The sequence below is a fragment of the Galleria mellonella genome, unplaced genomic scaffold (assembly GCF_026898425.1).
Source record: "Galleria mellonella isolate WM207_F2 unplaced genomic scaffold, CSIRO_AGI_GalMel_v1 utg1217, whole genome shotgun sequence".
NCBI classification, from domain to species: domain Eukaryota; kingdom Metazoa; phylum Arthropoda; class Insecta; order Lepidoptera; family Pyralidae; genus Galleria; species Galleria mellonella.
In genome coordinates, this window is record NW_026441984.1 from 741,144 (window position 1) to 753,372 (window position 12,229).

General features: G+C 36.6%; 1 protein-coding gene across 1 annotated transcript; it reads right to left on the reverse strand.

The window, feature by feature from the left end:
• Positions 1-1,290: 1,290 nt before the first annotated feature.
• LOC113522092 (cytochrome P450 6B2-like) lies at positions 1,291-11,141 on the reverse strand. The gene is made up of 2 exons (XM_052899824.1): positions 9,723-11,141; positions 1,291-4,240 (listed from the first exon to the last, which is right to left on the reverse strand). Exons 1-2 carry the CDS (start codon positions 11,086-11,088, stop codon positions 4,065-4,067), a joined length of 1,542 nt encoding a protein of 513 aa, XP_052755784.1. The 5' UTR covers positions 11,089-11,141; the 3' UTR covers positions 1,291-4,064.
• Positions 11,142-12,229: the final 1,088 nt, after the last annotated feature.

Below are 12,229 nucleotides of genomic sequence, written 5' to 3' on the forward strand. Positions count from 1 at the left end.
TATTTCTGTCTATTGTTTGTATCTATAATAAGTTTATTACTGTAATCTTTTGAATGAAACCATAAAGAGTATCTATCTATGTATATATAATTTTATAAACAGTATCTAATACATTGTTTATACCTATTTTTTTTTAATGGGTGATAATGGAATGGTAACCTCGCCTGCGCTATCAGGATACGCTGGCGGGGCACCAGTGAAGGATGATAGGTGAGGATGAAACAAAGTCAGTTGGCCCATCGTGATGAATTCAACGAGAATTGTTCACGATGGTTTCCAGGGGGAACCACGTGGAGGTTGACCTAATAGGACATATTGCTAGCAATGGGGCTGTCAAACTCCATTGCTAACAATCCCTTTCCCCCTACCTATTTTTGTTGTTATAACAAGCTATTGGTTTTTACGTAATAAAATTAAAATTAATTATGCCTTTGAAGAATGAATAGAGCTCTTAAAATGACCATGACCTATGGCATATAACACGTCTATAGATACGGCAGATAATAATGTCTCGTAAAAACGACCAGACACTAAATATATTACAAACTAGCTGTTGCCCGCGACTTCGTTCGCGTTTCCGTCGTTTTTCGTAAAATAAGTAGCCTATATCCTTCCTCGCGGTTCAGTGGTTTTGATGTAACAGACACATTTCCCTTCACTGCTCTGCTACTATTGATCGTAGCGTGATGAAAAGTATACTATAACCTGCCCAGGAGTATGAAGAATAATTGTACCAAGTTGCGTTAAAATCCGTCGAGTAGTTTTTGTTTCTATAACGAATATACAGACAGACAGATAGACAAAAATTTTACTGATTGCATTTTTAGTTTTTTTTGATGGGTGAAAATGGTATGGTAGCTCCGCCTGCGCTAACAGGATACGCTGGCGGAGCACCAGTAAAGGGTGATCGATGAGAATGAAAACAGGCCAGTTAGCCCATCATGATGAATTCATCTGGAATTAATGATATGACATGATAGTTCCCAGGGGAACCGCGAGGAGGTCGACCTGTTTAGGTATATTGCTAGCAATGGGATTCTCAGTCTCCATCACTAACAATCCCTTTCCCCCCATTACTCCTCTATTGGTACCATATTAATTGTTGACAATTGTAGCCGCCTTTTTTAATCGACTTAAAAAAAAGGTTCCATGTTCGAATGTAATTTTTTTTTCTGTGTAAAGCTTTGCTTGTTAAAAAACAAAAACAAAAATTAAAACTTTAAGATATACGTTCTGGCGTTATACATTCAAATGTCTATTTAAATATATTTTTTTAATTAAACAACATAAGAATAGCGTCACTTTTTTTAATAATACATATATAAAATATAATATAAAAGTGTTTTACAAGAGATATGAATTACAAATCAATCAGCACTTTTTGCTAATCTTTATCTACATACATACAATAATCTCTGTAATAATTCATTATTTATATATACATTGTTAATTAAAGTCATAATTCATAGATTAATACTGGTATTTCAAAGATAAATAACTGAATTCTAGTAAGACTATGATACAGTTCATAATCGGAAAATAAAATCATATTACCATGTTTACTGGTTAAATATTAAAATGATAAGACTCTAACTGCACTAACCACTTAAATAGGAGCTAAAGGATTGTTAGTAATGGGACAAGAGGCCCCATTGCTAACAATATACCTTACCAGGTTGACCTCCACGCGGTTCCCCCTGGAAACCAGCTTGATTGTTTTTTTTATGAGTTTATCACTATGGGCCAGTTGACCTGCTTTCATCCTCACCTATCATCTCTCACTAGTGCCCCGCCAGTGTATACCGTTTTTTTTAATGGATGAAAATGGAATGGTAACCCTTCCTGCGCTATCGATATACACCGACGAGGCACCAATGGAAGATGAAAGGTGAGAATGAATGCAGATCAGTTAGCTTACCATGATAAATTCAACAAGAATTAGTTAACCATGATGGTTTCCAGGGTAAACCGCGTGGAGGTCGACCTAAGATTCGTTCTATTAGACCTCATTACTAACAATCCCTTTCCTCCCAGTGTATACCGTTAGCGCAAGCGGGGTTGCTATTCCAGTATCATCCATTAAAAAAACTACTTGAAGAATGCACTGATGTTTAAGACACAGGCATATCCTATTTTGGACAATAGTGTGCTGGATTTAATGTTGAAATTAGAAAAATGTATGATGTGTATTACTAGAACTTAACAAAAACTAACCTAATATGTTTTTAAGTGTTCCATCTGGTCCTTCCTTTCCCGTGGGTGTCGTAAAAGGCGACTAAGGGAGGGCGAGGGATAGACAGCAGCGTCCCTCTCAAAACATTTTTAAAGCTGAACTGCGTTCGCCAATCCAGTTGCCAAACATGGCAACTACTAGCGAAACTCCCCTAGGGCGAGGCTTATGTTCAGCAGTGGACATTTAAAAGCTAATATGACGATGATGAATATATTTTTATTTATAATACTCAAGATTTTGACTTTTGGTTGTCTGTCTGACATCAACTCTCCCCGGAACACTAAATTTAATGAAAGTATAAACAAATAAATAATTAACCAGACCATAAGACAGTCTACTAATATCTAATATTAAAAAGTTAGGGGGAAAGGGATTGTTAGTGATGGAGACAGAATCCCATTGCTAGCAATATACCCAACCAGGTCGACCTCCTCGCAGTTCCCCCTGGAAACTATCATTGTTAATTCCTGTTGAATTCATCATGATGGGCTAACTGGCCTGTTTTCATTCTCATCTATCACCCTTCACTGGTGCTCCGCCAGCGTATCCCGTTAGCGCGGGCGGGGTTACTATATCATTTTCACTCATCAAAAAAAAAATTAAAAAGTTAAAATAAATTTATTTTAAATTAATAACAACCGGTTTAACTTACGTGTAATTAGATCGAAAAAAGCTCGACTAGTTTCGGAATCAATTCGTGATCCTTAGTCGCGAGTGACTGTAACGGAGCACTAGTCAAGCTTTTTTATTATTAAATTAAAATATAATGTGTGCTTACAAAACTTTTAACAATAAAATTAATTGATTAAACATTTTAATTTATTCGTATATTTCATTTAGAGAGTATTTTCTTAGAAGTTGGTAATATATGTATAGCAATTTTTATATACTTTAGTTATAGTATCTATGTTTTGGTCCAATAACGAATACGTTAAAAGTCTGTTATTCAATAAATAATATTGGATAAAAGACTTTTAACATATTCGAAAATAGATATCCGGCCGATATGGACGATATCAAAATGGGTCAACCTTTTTCTGCCATAAAAATCTAGAGAACCTAATATATATGTAGATATTGGATCGGTATCTATACTACTCATGCCTAGTGTTTCTTTGATAATTTAAACAAAACTTGGTACATTTTAAATAAATTTCTGTCGAAACGGATTAAATTATACATAATATTACATTCTTGAAACATCACCAAAATCTAACTGCGGTTGTCAATCCGCCTGCCAAGCATGGCAACTACTGGCAAAACCAGTCGATAAGGGGAAGCCTATATTCATAACAGTGGACAATTAACGCCTGATGAATGACGATCACAATTACCCATTACTTGTTTACATATTTGCATTCTTTTATTCTAAAAATATTATTAACTAGTGTCCAACCGAAACAGGTTTTACAGCCGAAACCGAAACCCAACTTTCGGCCTTGGTCTCAATTTCGGCAAAAACCGAAACTTTTTGGAACATATTTAAAATTTTTCTTCTATACTGAAATCTAGTATATTTTTATACAATTATTTACACAAACACACAGATATTTGAAGGGTAATAATAAACACTAATTAAAGTATGTAACAAATATGTCATATATATTTATATGTAAACACATGTTAAAATTATGACTTACGCTTGAAAGTAAACTTAAAAAAAAAAAACAACTTTCAATTAGACACACACACAACACAAACACACAGAAAGTTTCGGCGCGGCCGAAACCGAAACTAAGGCCGAAAGTATAATTTCTGGCCGAAATTAGCCGAAACCGAAACCGAAAGTTCGATCGGCCACTATTATTAACATTGCATAGTATAATCGAAATCATGTCCCTTTTCTTTCTTTGAAATAAAGTGGTAAACCGCCTTGAATACTTTGTACGATGCCTGACGTAGGGTTCACCTTCGGATACTGCTTGGTTTCCGGAGCTGGTGAGACCGTGAATCGTGATAGAATCGCAGCTAGTCCTGCCAAAGACTGCATTAAACCCAGTCGCTCCCCTGCAATAGAAAATACATAAACACATAAAATAAATATAAGAGTTTCTTAAAAAAAAAAAACTTTAATTGTAGCAAAATTAGTTATGTCGATTTTGAAACTAAACTACTGATCTAATTTTGATAACGTTTCCACGAGAACAATCTGTAAATATAAACTTTTAAATAAAAAAGGGATTTTCCAAATCGGTTTACAACAGACAAAGTTATGAGGTAACAAACATTAAAAAATAAACATAGTAACTAAATTGAGAACCCCTTTGGAAGTCGGTTAAAAATAGCATAAATTCATGATGATTAGAATCAAAACAAACAAACTGACACATTTTAAGGATACTCATACCGACGTCTTTCGTCTCTTTCACACTCATCAATCTATTCACACAAACTCGCCGGTTGCGAGTACTTTTATTTATTTATTTAATTCTTTATTGCACTAAAAACATAAAAATAATAAATGACATATAAACAATTCAACTAAAATACAGTAGCATGGAGTACAGATCAAAATATACACATAAAGGTACAAAAGGCGGTCTTATCGCTAAGACAATCTCTTACAGACAACCTTTGGTTAAAGGAGAACATATAGAAGCGCAAGAGTGAATTAATATTTTTTACATATAATGCACAAAAACATTAAATATATATTATTTATTAGACTACTTATATTTTGTATATATTTATTTATTTATATGCTTTTATATATGCACTTATAGTATTGATATTAGGTCATAATAAAAAATTACACAGACAGACTTATCCCTTAGAGGGATTTCTTCCAGTCAACCTTGAGAAGCCGAAAGGAGTGTCTATAGGGTTTGTATATACAGCATATATATATATATATATATATATATATATATATATATATATATATATATATATATATATATATATATATATATATATATATATATATATATATATATATAATTTTCGTGTCACGGTGTTTGTTACCAAACTCCTCCGAAACGGCTTTACAGATTTTCATGAAATTTTGTGTGCATATTCGGTAGTTCTGAGAATTGGCCAACATCTATTTTTTATAGCCCTCAAAGGGTGACCCACCTCTAAAAAATTTTTTTTTATTGTTCTGACAAAAAAAATTATATTTATTTAAATGTGATTTATCATTGAAAAATTTTTTTTTTTTTTTTTTTACAACACAGGGGGCAAACGAGCATGCGGCTCACCTGATGGTAAGTGACTACCGCCGCCCATGATCACCCACAACACCAGCGGCATTGCAGGTGTGCTGCCGGCCTTTTAAAAAGGAATATACTCTTTTCTTGAAGGTTATGTTGTCGTATCGGTTCGGAAATACTGCTGCTGGAAGTTGATTCCAAAGAATGGTTGTGCGTGGAAGAAAGTGCCTTGAAAAACGCACGGTGGAAGACCGCCACTCGTCCAGATGATTGGGATGAAACTTTAGTTTGTGGCGGGTTGTACGGTGGTGAAAATCAGCAGCAGATATCAATCCGAACAATTCCTCAGAACACTCCCCATGATAAATTCGGTAGAAGATGCACAGAGATGCAACATCTCTGCGCAGTTTCAGTGGATCAAGTCGGACAGTAAGGCGTTGACTATCGATAATTCGAGCCGCCCGACTCTGAATGCGGTCTAACGGAAGGAGTTGGTACTGTGGCGCTCCTGCCCACAGGTGAGAACAGTATTCCATATGCGGCCTGACTTGGGCTTTATATAATTTCAGGCGGTGTTCTGGCATGAAATATCGTCTCACCCTATTGAGCACTCCTAACTTTTTGGAAGCTATCTTAGCCTTCTCCTCCAGATGACCGCAAAACTGGACGTCGCAAGATATATCAACGCCCAGAATTCCTAGACTCGACTTTTTATCAAGGGAAGTGCCCTGAAAGTGAGGAGATACGACAAACGGCGTCTTTTTTGCGGTAAACGCGCAGACTTGTGTCTTTTTGGGGTTAAATTGGACAAGATTTTGTTCACCCCAGATCGAAACTTGATGGAGTGAAGTTTCGATTTCAGACACAAGTCTATTCCGGCACTCATCGGTATGTGCCCGCGAGATCTTTGCATGACCGGTATATAATGTATCTCCTGTACTGTCGTCTGCATAGCAATGAATATTACTTATCTGTAACATATCATTGATATGCAGAAGAAACAGAGTCGGAGATAGTACACAGCCTTGCGGGACACCAGCATTCAAAGGTTTTAAATCAGAGCATGCTCCGTCGACTACGACCTTAATGCTACGTTCCTTGAGAAAACTGGCGACCCAAATGCACAGTCTCGCAGGCAACCCAAATGAAGGTAGCTTTGAAAGCAGCGCTCTATGCCACACCCGATCAAAGGCCTTCGCGATATCCAGACTAACTGCTAAGGCCTCTCCCTTACTCTCGATTGTCACCGCCCATCGGTGTGTTAAGTAAGCTAAAAGATCACCGGCCGAACGTCCCTGTCGAAAGCCGTACTGGCGATCACAGATCAGCTGGTGCTCTTCTAGATACCGGAGCAGTTGACGGTTAATGATGGATTCCATAACCTTCGAGAATAAGGAAGTGATAGCTATGGGCCTATAGTTAGCTGGATCTGAGCGATCTCCCTTTTTAGGGATCGGATGCACCAGAGCAGTCTTCCAAAACTTTGGGACTATGCCCGATGAGTAGCTAAGCCGGAAAAGACGCGTAAGAACCGGAGCCAACTCTGGTGCGCACGTCCTAAGCACAATTGGAGGAATACCATCGGGCCCACTCGACTTATGGATTTCGAGGGAGAAAAGTGCTCTACGCACTGAGCTATGCGTGAATTTAATGTCAGGCATAGAGCTCCTACAACACGTGATGGTCGGTGGTGATTTCTCTCCGTCATCCAATGTCGAGTTTGACGCAAAGATGGATCCAAGAAGATCGGCCTTTTCCTTAGCGTTCTGGGCCAACGAGTCATCCTCCCTGCGCAATGGTGGAAAAGATGACTTACAGAAATTCCCTTGTGCAGCTTTGGCAAGAGACCAGAAAGCTCGAGTTCCAGAGGGCAAACTAGCCAATCTCTTGCCAATTCTACTAATATGCTCTGACTTCGCTGTGGCTATAACTCTTTTGAAAGACCTAGAGGCAGAGTTATACTTCTTTTTAAGAGCACTGGTGTTAGGATCTCGCGACGCCACACCTTTAGCCCAGGTTAGGAAGCACTCCTGTTTCAGACGAGATGCTGTTCTACAAGAGGCTCCATACCAGGGCTGGGATTTCCCGCCGACGGGCACCACAGAGTTAGGAATAAATAATTCCATTCCCTGAAGCACCACATCAGCAATGGAATCGGCAATGGCGTCGGGATCATCCAGTATGAAGCAAACCTGCCTCCATGGGTAAGATGCGAAAAAAATCCGCATCTCATCCCAGTCTGCTGACCTGTAGTGCCAAACACGACGTCTACCCGTGGAACGTGGTGGAATCGGACTCATGAAATGAAAATACATACAAATTCAAATTTTCACCCTTTTACGATCAACCCCTGTTTTTTAAGCACGATTTTTATATTCCGCAATAAGTGGTAAAACAACGTTTACGGGGTCAGCTAATATATATATATATATATATTACTAAATATATGTAAATATAGAGTAACTATTATACATATAAGTAACTCAACTGTCAATTGTATTGTAAGATCTTTTTAACTTGGCCTTTTTCACTACGTCACCTATTTGTTCGACATACGTGCGCCTAGAGCGACCCCTATCGACATATCTACTCATCCGTGCTTGATAAATCTCTTTCCCTTCCAAATGACCAAACCAACGCAAAACGTTCCCTTTTCAATCTTTGTATTTATATTATCTACACTTCTTTCTTATGACTTATGTATATTAAAAATCGAATAAAAACTATTGGATACATTACCAGAGCCATCTATAACAGTTGCAAACTACGCCGAGTTTGCACTGTGGATACTGTACATACTAAATGGTTTTATTTTTGTAAATAGATATGTGTAAATATATGTGTGTGTATGTATGTATGTAAGTGTGTGCGTGTGTGTATGTGTGTGTTTTGAATCGTCAGATGTGTCGGTTATGGCAACATTGTCGCAAGGTCAATAGTTACTTCCCAAAAAACACCAAACGCGCCTAATGAAGTGTTTACATACTTCAAAACTAATACAAATAACAGGGTACAGAGACATAAAACCTCAGTCCTTAGGAATGGCAGCGCATGAGCGACACAGTATAGTCTGCATGACCGTGGTACGAATCACGTGTATAGGTGACGGTTACCTCTTTTTACATATATATAGAGGAAGGAGCGAACTCGCGACTATCGGAAGGTAAAGCGACATATCAAACCACTAAACCACTAAGGTCATTGAATGGTTACATGTATTAATTTACACGCAATAAATATAACAATGTCAGTGGATACAGGTGGCTCCAAACCGTCATGATAGTCTATGGAGTAGACCTATGTACAGCAGTGATTAGATAATGGCTAAGATGATGATGAAATGATGATGAAAACTAAATACAGTTTTTTTTTTTTTTTTATACAACTTAGAATTGCAATCTGACAGCCCACCTGATGATAAGTGGTAACCGTCGCCTATAGACATGAGCAGTATCATGGACATAACAGAGTATACTGTTTCGCCCATGATACTCCCCATGCGTTGCCATTCCTGAGGACTCAGGTGTTATTCCTCCGTACCCTGTAAATTAACTGCTAGTATAGTAGTGATAACATATTAATTAATAATGTAATAATAATTAATAATTTAAAAATGAAATAATAAATAAATATGTATTGAAGTATATAAAGATAACATCGAGTAGTTTGTACGATAGAAGATTATTACAATGTTATATAAGTTTATAAATACAAGATAAATATAAAACATGGACTATGTAGATTCTTCCTACGCAATACATATCTATCTAATGTAGTTTGCAAATGAACACGAACGAACGAACACTCAGGTTATGGAATGAGCTCCCTGCCGAGGTTTTCCCAAGAGACTACAGCATGGGGCTCTACAAAAGGGGGGTAAAGAGGTTTTTCAGTTACCCCTGGTATTGCAGGCGTTCATAAACTACGGTAATCGCTTACTATCAGGTGGGTCGTAAGCTTGTTTGCCACCTCAGTGGTATAAAAAAAATGAAAGATTAATATTTTTTTTTTTTTAATCTTAGTATGATATTAACTTTGTATTAAACGTTTTATTGAGTATTCTGAACGACAATGTGACAAGGAAAAAGTATATTTTAATAAAGCGGCATATTACGTTGGTAAAAGGTAAATAAATTAGATAACAGCTTATCATCAAGACGCATACATGTTTGAAGATGGTTAAAGTGTAATATAACTTTAGTAAAATAGAAAAAAAAAACACTGAGAAAACAGACAACTATGGTAGCAAGCATAATAAATAATAAAAAAATTTATGCAACTTATAATGGCAAACAAGCTGACGGCCCTTTAGATTAAATTGACAAAAAAAAACTTACCAATACAAGCCCGTGGTCCAGCACCGAAAGGCAGGTAGATGTATTTATTAGAATCACTAATTTCTTCAGGACTGAATCTCTCAGGACGGAATTTCTCAGGTTCCTCGAAGTATTTAGAGTCATTTTGTAAGGCTTGAATTGGAATAAATATTCTAACACCTTCGTCCAATGTTATATTTAATTCCGGTATCAAAGTTTTTCGTACGCATTCTCGCATTAGAAATCCTAGAGACGGGAACATTCTCATGCCTTCTTTAAATGTCCAATCTAAATATGTCATTTCTTTAACAGCTTCGTAACTGAGTTTATTATTATATTTGCTAAGAACTCTATCAATGTCTTCTTGTACTTTTTTCTGCACTTCAGGATTATAAGCCAGTTGATGTAATGTAAAACTTGTGGCAGATGATGATGTTTCAAAACCAGCAGCAAAAAATACAAATATTTGAGCGGCCATAAGCGCATCATCTAACTCTAGTGTCGCTGTTTCAGGACTACCATCTGGTTTCTTGCGTTCAATTGATTCACCAACAATCGTTCCCTTTTTCTTACACTCAAGTAACAAGTCAACGAAATCATTTCTTCCCGAAGGTTCATAATTTCTTTGTCCTAAAATGTGTCTAGTTAAACTGAGCATATCGTGTTCAACACTTTCAAATATTTTAAAATGTTTCCCGATACTAGGAACGACGAAATTTAATATAGTGACTAAAATATCTCTAGTATTGCGTTTAAATATTTTCGCTCCTAACTTTCTAAATTCGGAGTCTTCATCTTTTAGAGAGTCAGCGTCTAGGCCAAATCCACAAGCGCCAATGAAATCAGTGGTGTACCGTGCCATTAATTCACGCGCGTCAATCGCATGGCCCGCAGCGGCGGCAGACAGTGCACGTGATTGCAATTTCTCAGCTCGCTCCACGATCAGAGGGAACATCGCTTTAAGTTTACCACTGGTAAACGCCGGCGTCATTCGTTGCCGCAGTAGTCGCCAAAGGTCGCCGTCCGCAAAGAACAAATTTCGCATTATAGGTTCAACAACATTGTCCTTGTGAAAATTCAGTCCACGCGGGTAGAAATGTACAAAATCAGTAATGAGAATGCGTTTTATGATTTCCGGGTCTCTAACCACTAACTCTGGTCTTCCTGCTCTGTAAAATCCGACTGCCTTCTCATCGGGGTACCTCCAGTAGGTTTCGGTTGCGAGTTCCGTGACACTTTTCTTTACGGTGAAGTTCCTGTAGTTGTTCCCGAAGAGCAGTACCGGTTTGTCATGTTTGATCCCTTTGCTCTCCCAATATTTGTACGAGTTTCTGTTGTAATAATAAAACAATGCGAGGATAACAAACAGGAGTGTTATAACAATCATTCTGGCGTGCGTCGCGGACGCGGTCAATCTTCTACTATTCGCTCACGTTTCCGCAGTCAGTTATATACATGACCGAGTCATTATCTTGATTACAGTCGGAACATTTCGATAGACGACGAATGAGCTAATATTACTGTCGGTTGTTTAATATCGTAATCATAATAGAATTAAAACTTATGTTAATATGTACTGGCAATAAAATGTACCTACAATATAACATTTAACAGCTACTCAGTACGTACTATTAGTTGCTATGTTTTACTCGTGTAAATTCGACGTAGGTGTGTCAAATATGATGTACAATATTTGAATATATAATTCATCGTATATATTTAGTGTAGTATCCGTATATTTATATCGTTTGATACTTATATAATAATAATTTACATTTAATATCCAATATTACCGGTTTTTTTTTATGTATATATATATATATATATATATATATATATATTGTATTTTTCTTCACGTTTTAAACCAATTAATTTTTTTTATCTATTTATACTAAGGATATATTTACAGATTGCTCCAATAGAAATTATATCGAAATCGTTTTAACTGTTTAGTTTTTAAATCAAATGAACTGGCTATGTCATAACTGAAGTCGAATTTTTTTTTATGAAAAATCTTCGAACTTAACTTCAACTATATTGCACCGGATTGTAGTATTCAGCAATTTTATTTTCTTGATATAACAAAATATATTATTTATTTGAAATATTCGGTAAATATGATATCATCCTTTAAAATTATATCTAAATTATTACTTATTATAACAGACTTTCTTCTACGCACAACCACTCTTTGGAATCAACTTCCAGCAGCAGCATTTCCGAACTGATACGACAACATAACCTTCAAGGAAAGAGCATATTCCTTTTTAAAAGGCCGGCAGCACACCTGCAATGCTGTTGGTATTGTGGGTGATCATGGGCGGCGGTAGTCACTTACCACCAGGTGAGCCGCATGCTCGTTTGCCCCCTGTGTTGTAAAAAAAGTCATTTTTTTATATTATATTTGGATATTTCCAATTTTACCAATAGGAAAAAATTTCCTTTTAAAAGTATACATGGGTATAGATAGATACTCTTAATTGTTTTCTCTAAAAGATTGCAATATTAAACTTGTTATAGATACAAAC